General features: G+C 37.8%; 1 protein-coding gene across 2 annotated transcripts in view; it reads right to left on the bottom strand.

Moving 5' to 3' along the window:
* Window positions 1–24,975, bottom strand: part of LOC113070285 (sterile alpha motif domain-containing protein 10-like) — an 80,022-nt gene that overhangs the window by 37,080 nt on the left and 17,967 nt on the right. For both annotated transcript variants that reach the window (XM_026243524.1, XM_026243525.1), the window contains exon 2: window positions 9,620–9,798. In XM_026243524.1, coding sequence (XP_026099309.1) covers window positions 9,620–9,798 — 179 coding nt within the window. The remainder of the gene's footprint in view (window positions 1–9,619; window positions 9,799–24,975) is intronic.

Genomic DNA, 24,975 nt, shown 5'->3' with positions numbered 1-24,975 from the left:
GCGCATTACTCTGTAGTGGAAAACGCAGGTTTTAAGAACATGCAATTGAGCCCCGTTACAATATTTCTTCACGAGCCCATTTCAGCCAGACCGTAATTCCTGCTTTGTTCCAAAAAACATAAGCCCTATAGAGAACCAATTGAGTAAAAACACAATCAATATAAAGAGTTATAGAGTTCCATATAAAAAGTTACATCTTTGTATTTGTTCATAACTACTACAACAATATAACATTTTCATTTATTTATTTTTTTTAATAAGGAGCTGTTTTTGTTTTATACAGTATGCTGCTAAGAAAACACCATAGAAGATGGGTAAAGAATAGCTCCATCAGTTCAAAGTAAAAAAAAAAAAAAAAAAACATAGTAAGTTTTAATAAATAAAACATTTAAAAAAAACAAGGAAATTTACCGAAATTTACCGAACCGTACCGAACCGAACCTTGACACCAGTGTATCGTATTGAACCGAACCGTGAATTTTGTGAACCGTTACACCCCTAATATATATATATGTGACCAATCACGGAAAATAGGGACACAAGTCGGTTCTGGGGCATTTTGAGTTATTGAAAGTGTAGTCTCCAAGCTTTCCAACGATGTGTAACACATGGAAATCTGATAATATTTGGAGAAGTTGTGGCCATTTGAAGGTAGGCACTCAAAAAAGCTCAAAAAGCAGAAAATAGCCTTTAAAGATTGTGCAGTTCTCACTGCTGCGAGTGACAATGGGGCTCATTTACATCTCATTTAGATTAGCCATACCCCCTGCATAGCAATGATAGACACAACGGGAAAAATCAGACCGCATACTATTAATAATACTATTAATAATCAAGGAGAATGTGCATTGTAAATGTCAGTAATTTATCTTTTTTGACTTTTATAAAAATGATTTAGAGGCTGAAATATGTGAGTTTTATCTTTTTATAAAAAATCTTTAATCTTTAAAATGTGGCCATTATTTTTAATGTTATTATTTTAATGTTTATGTAAACAAAAAGTACATATTGATGCTAATTTTATTTGTTATTTGCTGGTGTTATTTGCTGGTTTTCTACATAAACTTGGTGAATTGATTTCATTGTGTAGCATTAGGACTTTTTTAACAGGGTTCTGTGATAACCGATGAGCTAGCTAATAACAATAGGTAGATATGGGAAGGTCTAAACATCGACTAAACATTAGATAACGTGTACATGTTCTTAGGATGAACACAAAATGAAAAACTTTGATGTTTATGAAAACTCACCCTATAAGAAACAGAAAAGTATTCTTGCAGATCCGAAGTTTGCACGGTGCGTCTGTTTGTCTCTAAATGTTACAGATTTTCCCCATTTCTCTGTCTTTATCCCCATCAAATGTTACTATCGATATAGCCTCTGATATCTTACGGTCCAACTCGTCTGACGCCAGTCCAATACATTCTTCCTCGTCGTCATCTTCGCTCAGTTGTTGATTAGGGATATTATACAGTCTTATTATGCCGCTTTCATCGTCACTCAGATCGTCTTCAGAATCAGTGAGCGCTTGTTCATTAACAACACAAATGATTTATCTGAATTTACAATCAACTTTTCCAAACGTGTACATTGCATTAAGACTTTTTCTAATACTGCCAGTTACGAGTTGCGAGGGAGAGCACTCATTGTCTAAAATGTCTTGAGTTGAAAAATAAACTGAGAACAAGAATGTGCCAAGAACATTTAACCTCTGTCGCTAATGGCCATTCAATCCAAACTCAGGGGGCCTACAGATATGAAAATGTTCAATTTAAAACAATTTTCATACGCCTCAATTTGAAGCATTGATAGGCTATTCGTTGTAGCTTAGACGAGAGAAAAATATCTGAAAAGTTTATAACTCCTACACTGTAAACCCTATTGATTCTGTAAACCCTGTACAATGTGCTTTTTTAGCACAGGGGTATTGCATGCATTTGACGTGGAGTGATAACGGTTTGAATATTCATGATTTTAACTTCCACTTTCAATTACTGTGAATGCGTAGCTAAGGGAAAGAAAGGTAAAAAAAATGGTATGGTGTCATGGGGGGCCTTGGAGATAAATGGCCCCGGGGCCTTTCCAAGACATAATCCATCCCTGAGGATAAGGTGTGTGATTAAAGATAGATTGTAATAATATAAAATATAATACAAAACAGTTCATTTTGTTCTTTGTTATAAACACAGTTTACAAAATATCAATAGGAACTCCATCTACTGTAGCTTAAGTTTTTACTGCGATCACACAGGTGTTTTGTCTTCAGTGAAAATTAACCACATACAGTATAAATGCATACTCTATAAAATGATCGTGTTGCCATATTCATTTGATCAAATTTTCCAGTGCATGTGGCAAAGAGGTTTGCATACTTGAGCTAAGGAAAGAGGTCTAAAAATACAAATAGTAGCGTGTACAATAAACAGGTGTGTACACTGTTAAAAATCGCTGTAAAAAAACGGCCAAATTTCGACAGTAAAATACTGTTTTTCATTTAAACAGTGCATTCTGGGTAATATTCATCGTTTTCGAGAAGTAGCCTGCTGCTATATATCGTAAAATAACAACGTTCAAATTCGACACTCAGCGGCTGTGTTTCAAATCACACCCTACACCCTCATTCACTATTCCCTACATGAGTTTACTAATATAGTCCACCTGACAGAGAGAATGAACACTAATGAGTGAATTCAGACAATAATCAACAGCTGCTGTTAATGAGTAGAATCACTGAAGAAAAAAAAACATAACAAGACAAACACATGAAATACAACTGACTTCAGCCACAGCCTTAGATGAAATCAACTGAAGATTTAAACGATCAACAAACAGCTTCACCAACTTCACACATTACTAACCAGACTGACTTTATTTCTGTCAGATCAGAGAACAGAGATCAAAAGATCTTATTGAGAATTAAAGAGATTTAGATGATAATGTTACTGTTTCGTTTAGCGTCACCATTGTGGAGATTAGTGTTTGCTTTAGTTGGGCTCCTGACCATTGACTTTTACACTTTACATTTTGTTTTATTGCTGTATTTGTATCTTTATGATGCATCTGTTACAGCAGTATTAATTTTGATAGTCAAGTGATTATGGTTGTTTCTAACAGGCATGATCTACTAGACTGACTTAAAGTGTTGCTATAATAATCAAATATTAATTTGGTGTTGAAATATTTGAGTGAATGACACTTCAATTTAGTAAGATTGAAAAGTAGTGTGATAACCAGTATTTATGGATTTAACGACTAGTTTTAGTTAAAAAGTATTTCGGGCAGCAGTCCCCACAACACTCAAAGAGAGAAATCAACAATCAGCATATGAATCTCAACAATGGTGACAATCAAAAGGTTCATGATGCAATGCATGCTGGGTACCAGCACAGGATAAAACTCATCCATGATTCCCAGCATGCATTGCGGCATGAATAAATTATGCCCCTGAATTGTTCACTTATTTTCTTGAATTCTTATGTGCTTATAATTTTGCATTTGTTTTAAGTTTTAGTAGCATGTGTTGTGATGTTCAGAACTGATCTGTTCATTTATTTTGTGGATTGTCACCATTGTTGTGATTCATAGGCTGATTCTTGATATTTCTGTCTAAATTTCAGCAAAGGTTTTTTTTTTTATTTATTATGAGTGACATTTTCTTAACAGTCTTTCATAACTTATGGCTCAGCAGTGTTCCTTCTCATGCTGTAGTATCAATATTCAATAAGAGAAGAGATACGGGATTAGATCAGAAATAATAGTATTTGTTCTTGTCAATCTATAAACAACAATATCAGATTTTTTTTCTTCTGTGTACTTTTGTTTTGCTATAACAGGTTCCAAAGGCGCATTGTTACAGCATGAAAAAAAAAAACCTTAGTTGTTGAAAAGTCACGTTCAAGAGCCCAACTAAAGTAAACACTGATCTCAATCATGGTAGTGAAAAAAACACCTAAACCTATTTAACTCTCCATAAGTTCTTCTGTAGACATCTGACAGAAATAAAGTCAGTCTGGTTAGTAATGTGAATCTGGTGAAGCCGTTTTAGTAGTTGTTTAATCAGATCTTGAGAGATTTGATGTATTCTTTTATTCAGTTGATTTCATCTAAGGCTGTGGCTGAAGTCATTTGTAGTTCTCGTGTTTCTCTTTCCTTCAGTGATTCTGCAGGTGTTTATCACTAATGCTCAATCATCAATTAATTACGGAATTATCTCATTAACTTCACTGATTCAGTGTTACTCTAACACTCTGTAGTGTGCACACATTATAAGTGTTCATTTAAAACTGAGGATTTTCTTGTGGGGTTTAAAGGGTTAAAGATTTAAGATGAAGAAAAAACAGAATGAAACATAATTTAACAGTAATAAACTGTAATTAATTTACAGGAAACAAACTGTAGAAAAACAGTTATTTACTGGCACCCCTGCTGCCAGTAAATAACTGTTTTTCTACTGTTTCTTGCCGTAAATTAATGGTTGCCAGCAAAAAAAAGTGTTTTTCTACAGTTTTTTGCCGTCAAGTCAAGGAAAAACAGTAATATACTGTAAAATGTAAACGTCAGATTTACCAAATGAAAAATAAGTTAATTTAACTAAAATATTTGTGAACATCCATAGAAAAAAAATTAGGCAAAGTCATACACTGATAATGAGAGTAAATACTGAACTCGACTGTATTAATGTGTGTTTGCACAAGAGAGATCGTTTAGTTTAATGTAGTTTTGTTGTTCACCATTGTGCTGGAGAGTAGAGCCTGTGCTTCACTCAATGATGAGCCACAAATTCTGATCTTCTGCTGCTTTATATAAAGGCAGTAAATGTGGAGTCGCTGATACAGTGGTGATCTCTGTGTTAAGTACTTCAGCACATACATGTGTAATACAGCTGACAATGAGCTGCAGTGATTTGAGTAAAAGTCATGTATTTAGTTACTTTATTACTGCACATTAAGTGTAAGAAATATTCCTTCTCAGTGGACTCAAATGAAATAAGTTCATAGTACTAACATCGTAGGAATGCTAGTTTAAAAACTCGAACTGTTTGAAGCAGTGGGAGTGGAGTTAATTTCCATGGTAGAATTTACGGTAAAATACTGTTAAAAAATAAGAGTGGTAAATTAATGGTTAAGAGCTGTAAATTAACAGTACTTTACTGGCGCCCCTGCTGCCAGAAAATTACTGTTATTTAACAGCAATTTTTTTTACAGTGTATGTGTGTGTGTGTGTGTGTGTGTGTGTGTGTGAGAGAGAGAGAGAGATCATGAAGACTTGTATTTGGCATATATGTTAATCCTATCTATGCAATACAGTGGAATATTGGACTTTTTGGTATATACATTTAGCTATACAGGTTCATCTCAATAAATTAGAATGTTGTGGAAAAGTTTATTAAATTAAATTCAGTGCACACAGACTGAAGTAGTTTAAGTCTTTGGTTCTTTTAATTGTGATGATTTTGGCTCACTTTTAACAGTAACCCACCAATTCAAATCTCAACAAATTAGAATATGGTGACATGCCAATAGCTAATCAACTCAAAACACCTGCAAAGGTATCCTGAGCCTTCAAAATGATCCTTCATTTTGGTTCACTGGGCTACACAATCATGGGGAAGAATGCTGATCTGACAGTTGTCCAGAAGACAATCATTGACACTCTTCACATGGAGGGTAAGCCACAAACATTCATTGCCAAAGAAGCTGGCTGTTCACAGAGTGCTGTATCCAAGCATGTTAACAGAAAGTTGAGTGGAAGGGAAAAGTGTGGTTGCACAACCAACCAAGAGAACTGCAGCCTTATGAGGCTTGTCAAGCAAGGCTGTGATCAAGGTATACAGACTTGTCTACAGTTGGCTACAGTTGTTATATTCCTCTTGTTAAGCCGCTCCTGAACAACAAACAATGTCAGAGGCATCTTTCCTGGGCTAAGGAGAAGAAGAACTGGATTGTTGCCCAGTGGTCCAAAGTCTTCTTTTCAGATGAGAGCAAGTTTTGTATTTCATTTGGAAACCAAGCTCCTAGAGTCTGGAGGAAGGGTGGAGAAGCTCATAGCCCAAGTTGCTTGAGGTCCAGTGTTGAGTTTCCACAGTCTGTGATGATTTGGGGTGCAATGTCATCTGCTGGTGTTGGTCCATGGTGTTTCTTGAAAACCAAAGTCACTGCACCCATTTACCAAGAAATCTTGGAGCACTTCATGCTTCCTTCTGCTGACCAGCTTTTTGAAGATGCTGATTTAATTTTCCAGCAGGATTTGGCACCTGCCCACACTGCCAAAAGCACCAAAAGTTGGTTAAATGACCATGGTGTTGGTGTGCGTGACTGGCCAGCAAACTCACCAGACCTGAACCCCATGGAGAATCTATAAGGTATTGTCAAGAGGAAGATTAGAAACAACAGACCAAACAGGCCACAGTCAAAGAAACCTGGGCATCCAGCCCACCTCAGCAGTGCCACAAAATGATCACCTCCATGCCACACCGAATTGAGGCAGTAATTAAAGCATAACGAGTCCCTACCAAGTATTGAGTACATGTACAGTAAATGAAAATACTTTCCAGAAGGCCAACAAATCACTAAAAAGGTTTTTTTTTTTTTTTTTTTTTTTTTTTGTATTGGTCTTATGAAGTATTCTAATTTGTTGAGATAATGAATTGGTGGGGTTTTAATAAATGTGAGCCAAAATCATCTCAATTAAAAGAACCAAATACTAAAACTACTTCAGTCCGTGTGCATTTTATTTAATACACAAGTTTTAAAATTTTAGATGAATTACTGAAATAAATTAACTTTTCCACGACATTCTAATTTATTGAGATACACCTGTATATATTATACCCTCATTGGGAGCTAAATCCCCCTAAAATGAAAATCCTAGAATCGCCCCTGGGATAGCCGATATAGATCAGCTTTTGACAAAAAAAGCTAGGTTATTTCAACCCAACTTTGGGTCAAATATAGACTAACTCAACTGTTGGGTTAAATGTTTTAATTACATTTTTAACCCAAAGGTTGAGTTAGTCTATATTTTACACAAAGCTGACACAGCATTTTTTAGAGCGTTGTTAAGATACAGTACTCTTTTTACTAAATCCTCAGTCTTCTTCTTACAAGCCACCCTGCAATACATTTTGGAATAACTTTTGAAGAATGTGTTGTACACCTTAATGAAATGCAAAATGAATAAACATAAACATATTGTGGGTAAATGAATAAACTGCTTGTGAAACCATTCTCGTACATAGTTCATTAGTCATGGTCATGGTCGTCCTAATTATTTCCATCCTTGACAATCTTGCCAAAAGCAATCTGACACTTTTGCTCACCTTGAAATGACAAACGTTTATCTCTAATCATACCCTCGCCAATCTCCAGCCAAAAGCAGTAAATTAATGTTATCTTTAACACAAATCCCATCGGCAAAACAAATTTTCATGCCAGGACTGGCCCCATAAGATAACCCTTGTTAGAATAAGCCACAACATGACATCTCGCAAAGGACATCGTTTTGTCGCTCTAACTGGACTCTACCCACAACCTCTGCCAAGTGCAATCATGTGTAATGGAAGTTTAATCTCAAAATATGATCTAGTAATGATAGATTCATAACCACCTAATCATTTATTCGACTGTGTTGTGATTTCATTCACCTTTAACCATTCTGTGAAGACACAATCTGAAAGACTCCCACAATTTGTAATTCAAGCGCTGAGAACCCAGTTTAAAGTTTGCTCTTTATTCTAGTTGCCATAACCTTGAATTTCAACAGCTGGCTATGACCTTGTGTGTTTGAATACACTCCAGTGATCTTCTTCCATTCACACACACACACATATTCAGCATCCCTCATGCAATACCAAGCTCATCTGAGCCAATCCTGAGAAAGGCTTAAAATCTGTTCTATTTAAAGTGATCCTCACAAAACCATAGCGGCTGCATTTACATACGCGAACATCTCCTTCAGTTCACTGTCAAGCAGAACAAAGATGTTCAACATATAAAAATAAATAAATCACACGCTACTGACAGCCACTCTGCTAAACCTTTGTTTTAGGGTGACACATTACAAAAGGATATTTTTTCAATTCAAACCATTGAAATCAATTATTCAGAACAAAACAGATAGAGTGTAAAGAACACGCTAATTAAACCTGGTAGTTAAATATTTTATTATAAAGTAATTATGGCCTTCAAGGTTGATGCATACAAAGAGGGAATAATTAATTTGATCTACGCCTCTCATTTGAGTCTACTAACAGAAAAAAACATGCGTATTATGAGAGACTTCAGCTTGAGCTTAGCCTGAGTCTGGTAATAGCTCAAATAATGGGACGCTGTAACATCCAGACATCAGAGGGGCTTTTTCCTCATCACGACAGGTGGATTATGAGCCTGTTATGACAGTTTGAGTGTGCAGTGATAAAGGAAGACAAAGGTAGCACTGACGGATAGCTCAGAGGAGAAGTTTACCAAGTGCTGCTGAACACATGAAATATCACAGAGCCAATGTTGTAAACAAGTAAACCTCTACATGACCTTCAGAGCTGGGAAGGAAAGGCATAAATATTTTATGATGGATGAAAAAGAAATCCTGGATAATATTAAACACATGTGCTTATGAAAATCAAGGTCTGCTCACACCAGTCAAACTGCAAAAACAATTTTGCGCAGTGACTATTAACACTCTCGCAGCTCTCACATAACCATTCATTTCCTGAATGGTTGTCATTTTATAATTGTATAATTTAGAAAATTATTTTAATTTTATATTATATAATAATAATAATGAATTCACACTTTGGCAAACAAAGACCTCAACAAAACAACATTTTTAGCAATTTTCTAAATCAGTTCGGTTACTGAATAATAATAACAATTATTATTATTATTATAACTACACTACTACTAATAATAATAATCATAAAAATAATAAATTTTACAGAATTATTGTTGTTTTAATTATATAAATGTTGTTATTGTAATCTTCTATTATATACAGTAATAATAATTAATTCATACTTTGGCAAAAAGAGTCCACTGGTAAATGTTAGCAATTTTCTGAATGGTTGTCAGTTTAGTTACTGAATAACAATAATGATAATAACAATAATATTATTATTGAGTAATAATGTATTATTATTGAGTATAATGTCTTCTTTTGTGATCTGAAAAAAATAAGTCTAATGTGGCTTTAGAACAGCAACTGGCTTATTGTGGGGAAGTCTTGGCCTAGTGGTTAAAGAGTTTGACTCCTAACCCTAAGGTTGTGGGTTCGAGTCTCGGGCTGACAATACCACGACTGAGGTGCCCTTGAGCAAGGCACTGAACCCCCAACTGCTCCCTGGGCTCCGCAGAATAAATATCTGCCCACTGCTCCTTGTGTGTGTTCACTGCTGTGTGTGTGCACTGCTGTGTGTGTGCACTTTGGATGGGTTAAATGCAGAGCATGAATTCTGAGTATGGGTCACCGTACTTAGCTGAATGTCATGTCACTATTAACTGTGAGTGAGCAAAATTAGGATTATGCATCATGCTTAGTTATTGTTTTGGGGCCCCATACCTGAAATATGGTCAGGGCCCACATATCACCAAGTCCGCCCCTGCCTATGGTTATTGTGATTGTGTACCTGTATATCTTCTGTGCCGGGCTGCTGCAGCAGTTTGACGGTCCTCCTCGTCACCCTCTGGCCGCGTCCTTCATGCCAGGTCAGGTTGCCCCCGGCCCTGCGTGGCAGCTGATAGTTGAGCTCCTCTGCTGAGACCGTGTGCTCCAGCGCAGCCCGACAGAAGCTGAAGCTGGACGCAGCTGTGGAGGACAGACAAACAGAGATGTTGAGACTATAGTGTCTACATCACAGCATGTTACACAGGATCATTGTCATTGTTTCAATTTTTTTTTTTTTTTTTTTTTTTTTGCATTCTATAATTTAAGGTTTAATATCAAATAATGACACTGGAAATAGAAGGTCAAATATACTGCTTATATTAGCAAATATAGCAATGTATAAGCAAAAAGTGTAAAAATATGTTCAAAATTGTAAATTAAACAGATTCAAAATTTCATGTTTATTTCAATGTGTAACTTTGTAATTATTTGTGAAATTTACTTGCAATTTGTGAGTAAAAATGGAATCTAAAACCCTTTTTTTTTTTTTTTAATAAACATTATTTTATAAACCGCTTATGAAAGCTGCTTTTCAAAGTGCCAAACACTTTGCACACTATTTTATTTACTAAGCCAATTTAATTTATTGTAAAACAAATAAAAATGCATTGTGAAAAAATGTGCTTTCTTGTCATCAAAATAATGTGACAATGCAAAAATTGTAAATTTGTGATGAAGAATAAGTAGTGATGGGTATTGTTTTCCATATTGTGACACTTTGATTAAATATTGAGCTAAAAAGAAAAATACTGAACACATATACATAGATGAATAATTAACTATAAGATCTATTATGCCTACATGTATTTACAAAATAAATAGTGTGAATGGTCATTTCATGCTGACTTTAATGGTCCTAAACATAATCTTTAATTACTTAACAGAAATGTTATTCTATTATAAAGCTTAAATCTCGAACATAGTCCAATCTCTCACTCTTACCTTTCTACCGTTTGCAGTCCTCCGCTGCTTTAACTAAACACCCAAATGCAAATAAAAAAAACTACAGATGTGCTTATAAAAGGACATTGGTCTTTCTTTTCCTTTCTCTAACCTTCTCCTACCCCTGGCTATCCCTCTCTTTCTGTGTATCTACCTCTCCCAGCTGGCTTTCTTATGTAAGGCCTTTTTCCAGCATGACTAATGTGATTAGTGCTACGGAGAGCACTCGGCAACTACAAAATATTTAATGAAGGGTAAAAGATGATACCAGCACATATCAGAATGCAAGAGATTAAAAAAACAAGACTGCAAGTCAGTGAGAAAGAGAAAGAGGGATTGAGAGTGAGAGATCAAAAGTAAGGAAAGACTGTAAATAATGCATTAATGGGCATTCAAAAAAAAAAAAAAAAGCACTGAGATAGCCCTACATGGCTTGAAAAAAGTTTTGTTAGACTGGTTAAGCGGGTCTCAAAGCTCTTTGTATAGAGTCTCATTGTGTGAAGAGCTAGAATCCATTGTGTTCCAAACTGTTCTGCAGTCGCCGCTAGCTTTATGTTAACTGAAGTATTATGAAAGCGACTGTGGGAAAATGGAAACTGTGGGAAAACCGGCTTGGAGATGCTGACTGCTAAAACAAAAGTGTTTCCACCTATCAAAACTATTCCAAAGGGCAGGTCAAGTTCATAGTGTAATCATGGGGTGATGGGAAAAGTGTGGATCATGGAGCAGTTTGTCAGGGTTCAGTGATGCGTTTCCTGTGTCTGGTTTCCTGACTGTTCTTTCTCTTCTGGGCGGACAGGAAACGAAAGCTGCAGGCTTATTACTGCCAATCAAATCCATGGGGAGGCAAAAATTAGAGCTCTCGACACACTGAGATGGATACGAAACACATCCCATCACTCAAAGAAAGGGGTGTGGTTAAAGTCTGTACAGCAATCTGTCAGTCATCCACAGGGGGATGCGGCTCAGAATGATATTTTCTCTGGATATCCTGCTGGATCTACCCATCTGTCCAAATTACTATGTGTCAGCATTTCAGTCAGATTCAGAGAACACACATTTCCACTTCACATCAAGGAGACATTGGCTGTGTCTGTATATGCCTACTTCCCTACTAGCATGCCAAAAACCAATGACCTACTATTTCTGACTAATTATATTTCCAAATTGATGCATCGAATACAAATGAATGAATTCGTTAAAATAATGATTCAATGACTCAATCATGAACAAACACTGGATAATGTGGATATCTAACCCCTCTATATCCTTGATCAATATCCCTTACTTTAGTCCACTAAAACAGTCCACTGAACAAGTAAATGAAAATGAGTGAATGAATTCAGAAACTGAGGGCAAGACATGGAAATTCAATTGGTGCATCATTCACAGTGTATGTTTTCTTTAGTGGCTAGTTGTTGAGTTGACTCTGAGGTGCATTATGGGATAGATTGAGTGCACTTTATAATGTACACTATGGTTTCAGGCACCACTACAAACAGCTGAAACAGCAATTAAATAGTGCACAGGGGGTGATTTCAGACACAAGCGCTAAAATTCTGAAATATTTAATAGCATACTCCTCTTACCATTTTTAATATTTCTTTCTATGGTGGAAATAGTAATAACGTGCTAGTGTGCCATTCAGAATTTAGTTTCAACCCCAAATGATGATACATTCCTGTTTTTGAATGTACTGCTTTCAGTGATTGATTCACTGACTCATACCGACTCACTTGTCGCCACCTACTGGCATACTGATGTCACTGAAAAATCCTAAACAATAATAAACTCTTCACCATTCACATTTGATGACCAGAATAATAAACGTAAATTAGGGCTGTCATTTTACCATGTTAATTTAGCAAATAAATCATGGAAAAATAGCAAATGGAAAATATTTTAACACAATTAACGTCCAGCCTTAGACCTGTATGTCATCTTACATTTCATAGAGTTGACTGTTGACAAACATGATGCAGGGCAACCACTCACTGCATAATGTAACATATAAAATGCTGTTATTTACCCTTAAAATGTAAGATATTGGTGCAAAAACTGCCCCTGTCTGACTTTTTGTCTCATATTTATATCATATGATAAGCGACATCACAAAAGCAGCACTATCACACAAGTGTTGTTTTTATCCCAAATAGCATGAGCGTAAATTTGATCTTATACAACTGTTCTGTAAATAAGAAGCTAATATTGTGCTATATTTACTATATATACAGCAGAAACATTTACCGCCACCTACTGTCAGTTTTAGTTTCTTCTTTAAAGTTTAATATCATAAAAATAAAAATAAATAAATAAATAATAATAATAATTAAATTAGGTAATCATTCACCCAAAAGGAATAATTCTGTCATCATTTACTCACTCTGATGTCATTTCTAACCTGTATCATTTTCTTCCTTTTATGGAACATGAAAGAAAATAAAGAAGAATGTTAGTAACTAGAAGAAAGAAGAATGTTGCTAAACAAGCTAAAATTCGGAGATGTTTTCCAAAATACTTCTTCAATGTACCATAATTTATGTTAGGCTGTTATAGCTTAAAGGTTTATGTGTAATACATTTTATGTTGAATCAAATATTATTATTTTTTTCTAAAGCATCTAAAGCTTGATATTTTTCTCATTTAACAGAATAATTGCTTTAAATTATCTTTTGGGGGTATTTTCACAGCCAATTTTAATTTGCGATGAATTAATCGCCACATCATGTAAGTGGATAAAAAAATTTAATCAACTGACAGCCCTAAAGTAAATATATTATAAATATATAAATATCAGAACATTTTGGCTCGATACAAAGACTATATTGTTGATTTTGGCAAATGGTGATCAAAAAAAGAAAGTCAGATGAGGCACTCTCTGAGCAACTGTTGATTTTAATACCATAATGCTGTGCCTTTTTGTCTTTAAATGACAGTTTAGATAATGGTACACTGGTGAAGACAGTCAGGTGTAATATTGGCTAGTGAGATGACTTCTGACCCTCACTGGGCTTCAGAATGTGACCTTGGCCAGAATTATCTTCAGTCCCTCGTTGTGAAGACAAAGGGCAGTCTCAACACCACCATCAGGAGAGGGGAGGAGGCAGACAGCAGAGGTCAAATGTGGACAAAAGTCTGAATATTTCCATTACATATTCTGGGATAGAGATGTACAAAGCTCTTTGAGTGCTGATGCAAGCAATAAACTGCTTAGATACATGTAACAGAAGACAAAGAGAGGGAAAGGCAAGGGCAGCTAAGTTAATGCAAAGAGAGAGAGATCCAATGACAAATGCTATCAACCCTGAAGAAAGAGTCACTCTCCTGCCTGATGTGATTGATGGAATGGCTTAGATCTTCTCCTGCCACAGCAGAAAAAGATTAATCATGAAAGTTTCCAAACTTCTTTGACATTTTCTTGTTTTTTGTTAACAGTCATTAGCAAGTATTTACCCTGCGGTTTGATATGGCTTGTGGGAAGGTCATACCAAGTTAAAGCCCATGGTAGATTACTGCAGCACTTTTGGAAAAACTCATTCCTTCCTAAAGAAAGTACTACACTACTAAACTTTCCCAGAGGCTCCAAGACTCATTCACCTGTCAACCAAGTTGGCATCTAAAGCACTTGCACTACCTTCCCCATTTGTAAATGCCACTTACTTCCTGAAGTACCAAGCAGAAAACTAAAACAAACACATGCGTGGAATAAAAATATATGAAAACATTATAAATCACACAAGCATAATCATATTTTCTGCATAAACACTACCAGTTAAAAGCCTGTACACACCTACTCTTTCTATTACTATTTTACATGATCATTGGGAGTATAAATTAATACTTTATTATTACTATTTAACATTTTATAATAATAATACAGTCATTAAAGCTATGAAATATACAAGTGGTATGAAAAAAAACCTAGGAATTATGAAATTTGGAAGAAAAAAAAATTAGTACTGCTTGTTATATTACAAATACATAAAACGTACACTACCTTTTAGAAGTTTGGGGTGTGTAGTATTTGTAAATGTTTGAATATACATTTATTAAAAATATATGGAATAATGTTTGAATATTTTGTCATTTATTTTTATAATGTGTATATATATATATATATATATATATATATATATATATATATATATATATATATATACATATATATATAATTAAAAATGTTTCACTGTCACGAGTAGGTTGTGCATAACATAGTGCATGAAGGAGTATAATCAAAGACATAGACACAATCAAACACAAATCCAAATGATAGCAGACAAAGGAACATAAGGGAACACAGACTTAAGTAATATAAACTTAATTGGGAGAACTGAAACAGGTGTGGAGCTAATTAAATAAATAAAAAAACATGGAAACAAACAAGGCAGGAGAACAGTAACACAGAAAACTAAACCAAAACAGATCATACATGTGACAGATCACCCACTCCCGGAACAGACAAAAAATTGTCCAACAGAGGAGGGAGGGTGGGGGTTCAGGAGGCAAGGGGCAGGCAATGTGAAATTGTTCATAGTTCATAGGGCGGAGTAGATGGAGGGAGGAACCAGGAGCAGTAGGAAATCCATAGGCCAGCCAGGTTGGCAGCCCATTGTCGAGTCGATGGCTGGAGGAAACATGGTGGAGATGGGCCTAATAATAGCAGGGGATCGACTGACGGAGATGACTCTGGTGAAGTAGGAGCTGATGGGGAGCCGTGAGGATGGAGCAGACGTAAAGCCAGGGTGACACCGAGGATCCGGAGGGCCAAGGCGGAGCAGTAGGCAGGGGCGACCAAAGCAGCGGCGGGGCTCCAGAAGACTGTGGCGGTGCCGGAGTGACTGAGGATGGAGGTGGAGCCGGAGGGTAGGAGGAGCCAGACAGAGTCAGAGGGATGGAGTGACAAGGTGAAGCCAGAGGAGTGGAGTCCCGAAGCAGCAGATGGTCAACGACTGACCTAGGCAGAGCCAAAGGGACAGGGACAGAATCAGCGGAGACACAGGAGATTCAGAGCTGGACGGAATCAGCTGAGACACAGGAGATTCAGAGCTGGACGGAATCAGCGGAGACACAGGAGATTCAGAGCTGGACGGAATCAGCGGAGACACAGGAGATTCAGAGCTGGGCGGAATCAGCGGAGACACAGGAGATTCAGAGCTGGGCGGAATCAGCGGAGACACATGAGATTCAGGGCTGGACGAAACCAGCAGAGACACATGAGATTCAGGGCTGGACGGAATCAGCGGAGACACATGAGATTCAGAGCTGGATGGAATCAGCGGAGACACAGGAAATTCAGGGCTAGACAGAACCAGTGGAGACACAGGAGATTCAGAGCTGGACGGAATCAGTGGACACACATGAGATTCAGGGCTGGACGAAACCAGCAGAGACACATGAGATACAGGGCTGAACTGAATCACAGGAGACACAGGAGATTCAGAGCTGGACGGAATCAGCGGAGACACAGGAGATTCAGAGCTGGACGGAATCAGCTGAGACACAGGAGATTCAGAGCTGGACGGAATCAGCGGAGACACAGGAGATTCAGAGCTGGACGGAATCAGTGGAGACACAGGAGATTCAGAGCTGGGCGGAATCAGCGGAGACACAGGAGATTCAGAGCTGGGCGGAATCAGCGGAGACACAGGAGATTCAGAGCCGGGCGGAATCAGCGGAGACACAGGAGATTCAGAGCTGGACGGAATCAGCGGAGACACAGGAGATTCAGAGCTGGACCGAATCAGCGGAGACACAGGAGATTCAGAGCTGGGCGGAATCTGCTGAGACACAGGAGATTCAGAGATGGACGGAATCAGCGGACACACATGAGATTCAGGGCTGGACGAAACCAGCAGAGACACATGAGATTCAGGGCTGGACGGAATCAGCGGAGACACATGAGATTCAGAGCTGGATGGAATCAGCGGAGACACAGGAAATTCAGGGCTAGACAGAACCAGTGGAGACACAGGAGATTCAGAGCTGGACGGAATCAGTGGACACACATGAGATTCAGGGCTGGACGAAACCAGCAGAGACACATGAGATTCAGGGCTGAACTGAATCACAGGAGACACAGGAGATTCAGAGCTGGACGGAATCAGCGGAGACACAGGAGATTCAGAGCTGGGCGGAATCTGCTGAGACACAGGAGATTCAGAGCTGGACGGAATCAGCGGAGACACATGAGATTCAGAGCTGGACGGAATCAGTGGAGACACATGAGATTCAGAGCTGGACGGAATCAGCGGAGACACTGGAGATTCAGAGCTGGAGGGAACCAGCGGAGACACAGGAGATTCAGAGCTGGACAGAATCAGCGGAGACACAAGAGATTCAGAGCTGGACAGAATCAGCGGAGACACATGAGATTCAGAGCTGGACAGAATCAGCGGAGACACTGGAGATTCAGAGCTGGAGGGAACCAGCGGAGACACAGGAGATTCAGGGCTGGACGGAATCAGCGGAGACACAAGAGATTCAGAGCTGGACGGAATCAGCGGAGACACAGGAGATTCAGAGCTGGACGGAATCAGCGGAGACACAGGAGATTCAGAGCTGGGCGGAATCAGCGGAGACACAGGAGATTCAGAGCTGGGCGGAATCAGCGGAGACACAGGAGATTCAGAGCTGGACCGAATCAGCGGAGACACAGGAGATTCAGAGCTGGGCGGAATCTGCTGAGACACAGGAGATTCAGAGATGGACGGAATCAGCGGACACACATGAGATTCAGGGCTGGACGAAACAAGCAGAGACACATGAGATTCAGGGCTGGACGGAATCAGCGGAGACACATGAGATTCAGAGCTGGATGGAATCAGCGGAGACACAGGAAATTCAGGGCTAGACAGAACCAGTGGAGACACAGGAGATTCAGAGCTGGACGGAATCAGTGGACACACATGAGATTCAGGGCTGGACGAAACCAGCAGAGACACATGAGATACAGGGCTGAACTGAATCACAGGAGACACAGGAGATTCAGAGCTGGACGGAATCAGCGGAGACACAGGAGATTCAGAGCTGGGCGGAATCTGCTGAGACACAGGAGATTCAGAGCTGGACGGAATCAGTGGAGACACATGAGATTCAGAGCTGGACGGAATCAGCGGAGACACTGGAGATTCAGAGCTGGAGGGAACCAGCGGAGACACAGGAGATTCAGGGCTGGACGGAATCAGCGGAGACACAAGAGATTCAGAGCTGGACAGAATCAGCGGAGACACAAGAGATTCAGAGCTGGATAGAATCAGCGGAGACACAAGATATTCAGAGCTGGACCGAATCAGCGGAGACACAAGAGATTCAGAGCTGGATAGAATCAGCGGAGACACATGAGATTCAGAGCTGGACGGAATCAGCAGAGACACTGGAGATTCAGAGCTGGAGGGAACCAGCGGAGACACAGGAGATTCAGGGCTGGACGGAATCAGCGGAGACACAAGAGATTCAGAGCTGGACGGAATCAGCGGAGACACAGGAGATTCAGAGCTGGACGGAACCAGCGGAGACACAGGAGATTCAGAGCTGGACGGAATCAGCGGAGACACAAGAGATTCAGAGCTGGACGGAATCAGCGGAGACACAAGAGATTCAGAGCTGGACGGAACCAGCGGAGACACAGGAGATTCAGAGCTGGACGGAATCAGCGGAGACACATGAGATACAGGGCTCATGTTCATATTTCAGTAGGGCAGACAGTAAATTGTGATCTGTTAATCTCCAGCACCCACTACGCAAAAGCGGCAAAATCCTCCTTGGGGCCGTTCGTTGGCAGGTGGGCCTTACACTGCTCGCTCAGGCTGGTGATGAAGAATATGCTTAGCCAGCGGTCCGGGAAGTGTGTAAGGCACACCAAATCTATAAAGTCCCTGGTATGGTCCTTCAGCGAATGGTCCCGTTGCTCTAGGCAAATGGCTGGGATATCCGAGGATGAGAGGAAAAAGAATAAAAAACTAAAAGATAAATGCAGCCAACAATTTACACACTTTGAGGGTCTGCTATTCTGTCACGACTAGGTTGTTCAAAACAAAGAGCACGATGAATGAGTATAATCAAAGAGTTCTTTTAATAATCCTACATTTGAAGTTAAACCGAAGTGCTAGAAGAATTATACATTAAAGTTCAACTCAAACCACACACAGGCCAAACATGACACATACAGTCCACTTGAGGGTTGTTCAGTTTGTCACATTCATGACCGGCATGGCTAAAAAAAGCCACAGATGTCTATTTAGATTTATGAATCTGTCAGATCTATGAAACAGTCAGTCTGCTGCAGATCAGATCGCTTCGACAGCCAGCAAATAAACCCGGAATGGAGGAAGACTGACAGAGGAGAGGCATTGAGAATAACAGATCTCCTGCTGGAAAGACAAGTCTGAGACGGTCTCCGTCAAACAGAAAGAAACCTCGTTAAACGAGGAAAACAAACAACACAGGAAAGGATTATTCACTGCGACATTGATTATCTGACCAAAAACAACATTCCTACAGAAGCTGGTTAATAGCAAGGAAAATAAATATTCCATGCTGAGAAACAGATATTTATTCAGCTAGATGTTAAGGCAAAGAAAAGACATAAAGATATCAGTCTCAACTACATTAATCACAATTAAGGTGAATACACAACTAACTAGAATAATCACTAATTTATATAACTTGACATTATAGTTAAAGTCTTATATTAATGAGCTAAACATTAAAAAGACCCAAAATGTGAATCTTTTTAAAATGTTAATTTACAACAATCATCTGCTGACTCAATGCTACATATGAGAAACAGCACCATTTAAGATGAACCGGTTCACTAGAATGAATCTGAGTTTTCAAAGCTATAAGAAGGGGTAGGGCTGCTCGATTATAGCAAAAATTTTAATCACAATTATTTTGGTCAAAACTGTAATCATGATTATTTAACACGATTATGAGGGGACCATCTGACCAATACTTTATACGAGTGATTTATTTAAAGAAGAAAGTAATGCATTACAATATTGCGTTACTCCCTAAAAAAGTAACTAATTACATTACTTTGTTACTTTTTTATGGAAAGTAATGCGTTACGTTACTTTTGAGTTACTTTTTAAATATGAGAAGGGGTTGATTGTTTTTAATATAAGGAGTTCTAATTATAGCAATTGTAAAAGCCCTTTCACACCAAAAAGTGTAATAAATAAACCTCAGGCTAAAGGGAAAGTAAATTCACGTCTGTACAGCAGAACGCAGGAGAAGAAGGTTCAACACACTTCAGCAATAAAAAATAAAAGTGAAGCAGAACAGTTTTTATTATTATTGCAGGTTTGCATCATAGAGTTTGCATTTCACTGTTTTAATTCATTTCGATGAATACTAAATCTGTTTTTTTTTTTTGCAAGTGGGATGAATTAATGCCTCTATTTCATTTAAACAAATCTTTGAATGACTAATGAACATTTTATATAACAAACCTTGCAAACTTAATAGAATCCAGCTGTGAGATCTTGTGAAGTGTGCATGTGACCTGCATGTTTTCTGTGTGACAGTCGATCCGTGTGAATTAAATGCTTTAAACTCGTGATTTCCAATTATTTTTTTTGATATAATTAACTGTGATTAGATAGGATTAACTGTGTGGATCAGAAGTTTGGACTCTGATTCTGACGGCACCCATTCACTGCAGAGGAGCCACTGGTGAACAAGTGATGCAACGCTACATTTATACAAATCTGTTCTGATGAACAAACTCATAATATATTCTGGATGGCCTGAGAGTGAATACATTTAGAGCAGTATTTTTCCCTTTAATATTAGCTACATTACTAAGTAACAGATGCAGTTGCTCCAAAATAAATTGGACACACAAACACAAGATCCCAACATTGAGAGAGATATGGCATAAATGTCTGTAATCCAAAGTCAAAGAAAGTTTACCCATCAAAGTCTTTAAAGACCCAGTTATCTGAGCTTTACCCAAATTATTTTTATAACTGTCTTACTCTCATTCATATCTATTTTTATTACTCCCTAAAGGAATTCTAGGAGAAATATTTGATATGAAGGACACATGTGAAAAGTACAGTATTATGAAATACAGTACAGACCAAAAGCTTGGACACACCTTCTCATTCAAAGAGTTTGCTTTATTTTCATGACTATGAAAATTGTAGAGTAACACTGAAGGCATCAAAACTATGAATTAACACATGTGGAATTATATATGGAATTATATACATAACAAAAAAGAGTGAAACAACTGAAAATTGTAGGTTCTTCAAAGTAGCCACTTTTGCTTTGATTACTGCTTTGCACACTCTTGGCATTCTCTTGATGAGCTTCAAGAGGTAGTCACCTGAAATGGTCTTCCAACAGTCTTGAAGGAGTTCCCCGAGAGATGCTTAGCACTTGTTGGCCCTTTTACCTTCTGTCTGCGGTCCAGCTCACCCCTAAACCATCTCGATTGGGTTCAGGTCCGGTGACTGTAGAGGCCAGGTCATCTGGCGCAGCACTCCATCACTCTTCTTCTTGCTCAAATAGCCCTTGATGCCTTCAGTGTGACTCTACAATTTACATAGTCATGAAAATAAAGAAAACTCTTTGAATGAGAAGTGTGTCCAAACTTTTGGTCTGTACTGTAATTGACAGCTAAATTAGGACTACTGAGAGAAATAAAATGTTCCTCTGGGACAAACACTACAAAATTCATTATCGTAAACCATCCAACCAATAGTTATTAAGAAAAAGCAGATTTACCCACATATTTGAAAAAAATGCCATTATTATATGTATGCATTAGAGCAGTCAAAGCTATCATGCTAATGTATGTGATTATTTAAATGTTTAATTCTGTTATTTATCTTTCATGTTTAACATATTTATCCAATATGTGACATTGTAACTGTAAAACTGATTATTCAGAGCAGAGAGAGACTGACAACCTTCAGTACATGAATGAACAAAAGGAAGGATGGGAGCACCAAAAAAACTAATGAAGAAAGGATGGAAAGAATGAACCAATAAATGGAAAGAAAGTAAGTAGAATTGAACAAAATGGAGGAATAAAACTAATCAATGATGAAACAAAGACATTAATGAATGTAAGAAAGAAAGAAACAGGGAACCAAAAAAAAACTAAAATAGAAAGAAAGGATAGAATGAACCAATGAAAAGAAAGGAATTAGAGATGAAACAGTATGAACATTTCTTATAATGATTAGTGACCTATGATCACGGTAATCAGTATTATCTCACGGTATATTGTTAAATGTGCTGGAAAGGTTCAAAAAGTACTGACACTTAAATCATTTCACTCATTTTTATATTTAAAATCAATAAAGAACAAATAAAATTAATTACTTTTTTTGTTTGCTTAAACACTAAAGCAGTAACATTCCTACCGATGACTGTTTATCTAATAACGTGTTTGAAATGTTCAAATAAAGCTTTGAAAAGGTTTCATGGTAAACCTCACCTTTCAGCCTTTAAATAAAGGTAAAAATAATAGTTAAGTCAAAATAATAATTGATTAATAAATGATTATATGTATATTATCTGCTCCATAAATACTTGTAGATAACTTATCTGAATTGTTTAAATGTGTAGAATCCACATAAGCTTGTTTTTCACCATCCGGTCAAATTTACAGCAGGATGAATGTAAATGTAACTCTCTGTAAATCCACTCTCTGACACTTGGTGGCGCTGATGGAACAGCAGAATTGGAGCTGTGTCCCGTAACCTCCATGGACAAAGCAGCATTGCTATAAGAACACTACTTTATTAGGTATTACATTGAGTGAAGATGAAAACAAAATGGCCATCAAATGTTTCGAAAACTGTCAGAGGTACATTTATATAATTAATCAATTCATATATTAATAGTCCCTATATATAGTCTTTGGTATAACCCCCTTAGCTTTCTTTTAAAACCTCCCACCCTTCACACTAAACTGCTCTGCTCTCTCTGCACACGTGAGACTAAAACTCTGCTTTATGCTGGACAGTGTTTATTAATCCTCAATTGTTCAAATCATGGTAATCGAATACATTTTTAATGATAATTAAAATGTAAAACGGTGAACAATCAATAATAAAAACTGTGAGGAATTTATTTATTATTGATTGTTTCATCCAGGATTAATGGAAAGAAAGAGAAATGGAATTTAAAGAATGAAGAAAGTAAGAAATGTAGGAAGGATGAAGTAATCAATGATGAACCAAGCAAACAAATGGTTGAATGAAACAAGGGAACAAAAAATGGAAGGGGAAAGGGAAGAAAGAAACATACAGTATGAAGGAAATGCAAGGAAGGAAGGAAGGTTAAAAGAAAGAAAGGATGGGATGGACCAGATAGAGAATGAAGGAAAGAACAGACTGAAGGGAACAGAGGGAAACAAGGAAGAAATGAACAAAAGAAAGAAGTAACAAAAACTTAAAGAAGAAAGAAAGAAAGAAACAATGAAAAAACCAACAAACAACTGAGAGGAGGAGAGAGTCACCTCTGTTCACCAGAGAGAGAGAGAATAGTAATAATGGACAAACAGAAGTGAGGACAGAGAGTGCGAGTAATGAACAGCAGAGTGCAGCGGATCACACACACACTCTGACACAGACAGTGGGGCGTCTCAGTGTATGTTTCCAGCTCAAGTCACAGCTGTGTGTGTGTGTGTGTGTGTTTACTGAACTGCAATCTGCTTACTGATCAGACATCTAGGTGCAAACAGTCCGCCTCAGTTGAGATACTCACAGTAGGTGCTGCTGCACAAATCAGTGTGAGTTTAACTTGTGCACGTGCACACAAACACACACACACACACACACACACGTTTGCAAATACGTACAAAATGCAAACTTTTTCTGTACAGTGGGAGAATTTTTTTCCACCATATTTTCATTATTTATTTTACATATTCAAAGTCATTACCTTGTATAATCAATGATCACAAACCTGACTTGCCTTTAAAAATATTTTCAAATGTAATTTAAACTGCACAAAGTTTGTACACTGTCTAATATCAGTTGGTAAACTATTCCAATTGTTAACAGCTTTTACAGAAAAAGCTGATAGTCCAAAATCAGTTTTTCTAAAATGCGCTTCACAGTCACCTCTTAACGAGGCTCTTGTCTGTCTTATGCTGTCATTGCACAATTAAACAAACATCTTTAAAGGTGGAGGTGCAAGATCATCCACAATTTTACACAATAAACTACAATTGTGAAATATTACAAAGTTTTTAAGAGTTAAGAGATTATGTTTTTGAATTATAAGACGATGATGTCTGTCAGGTTTCTCAAACACTTTTATAGCACGTTTGTATAAACTATGTAAACGTCTGAGAGTAGATTTTCCTGCTTGGGACCATGAAGTGATACAGTAAGAGAAGTGATACATTACAGATACGATACGATACATTACAGACACATTACAGACACAAGCCAAGCCGCGGTTCTCACATTCATTCCTCTCTCTCTTTTAGCTTCTCCTCTCTCCTGCTTTCTTTTCATCTCCTCAAATGTCTCTTAAAATGTGTCTGATGGTTAATATAGGGTTAATATACAATTGCTAATTGGTTATTAGGGCATTGTAAAAGGTTAGTTCACCCAAAAAGAAAATTTGATGTTTTTCTGCTTACCCCCAGGGCATCCAAGATTTAGGTGACTTTGTTTCTTCAGTAGAACACAAACTGAGATTTTTAACTCAAACCATTGCAGTCTATCAGTCTTATAATGTAAGTAGATGGGAATCACGGCTAAAACCAATTAAACCCAGTGGATTACGACGAGACACTGATGTGTAAAGACCCAAAACAATCAGTCTGTGGTGAACAGTATTTATATAGTTTTTTTACCTCTGATTTACACAATGTCCGAACTGTTAGAACTCTCCTGAGCATGTTTTCAGCAGCAGGCACGTGCGGCGTCTTCTTCTTCTTCTTGCTTTACGGCGGAAGAAGACAATGTTTTTAAAGGTTTTTTTTTTTTTTTTTTTATATAGATTTATATAGTCTACAGGCCCCAATTTTTTTTTCAAAATAATGTATCGTCTTTTATGATACACTGATGAAAGTAAGTCATACAGGATTGGAACAACGTGAGAACTAGTAAATGGTGTGAACTCACTCAAGTCCTCAAAGGCGCAAGTGTAATCTCTCTCTCTCTCTGTCTTTCTGATTGTTGCTTTATTCTTCAATCACTGGATTCTCTTGCTTTAATTGCCATGTTATCAGACTCTCCCCAGCTCCCCCCCCCCCCCTCTCTCTCTCCGCATGAAAGCTATGCCATTTACCTGTCTGTGTTTTGTTCTGTCTGGGCATGGGGAACCAACACTGGCCATTTAGACACAGAACAGAAAAGAGAATAAAAGCTGCCGCTCTTTAATGCATTCACATTCTCTCCA

Source organism: Carassius auratus, unplaced genomic scaffold (genome assembly GCF_003368295.1).
Source record: "Carassius auratus strain Wakin unplaced genomic scaffold, ASM336829v1 scaf_tig00003633, whole genome shotgun sequence".
Classification (NCBI taxonomy): domain Eukaryota; kingdom Metazoa; phylum Chordata; class Actinopteri; order Cypriniformes; family Cyprinidae; genus Carassius; species Carassius auratus.
The sequence above is the reverse complement of the archived record's forward strand: the minus strand, read 5'-3'. Positions and strand labels throughout refer to the sequence as shown.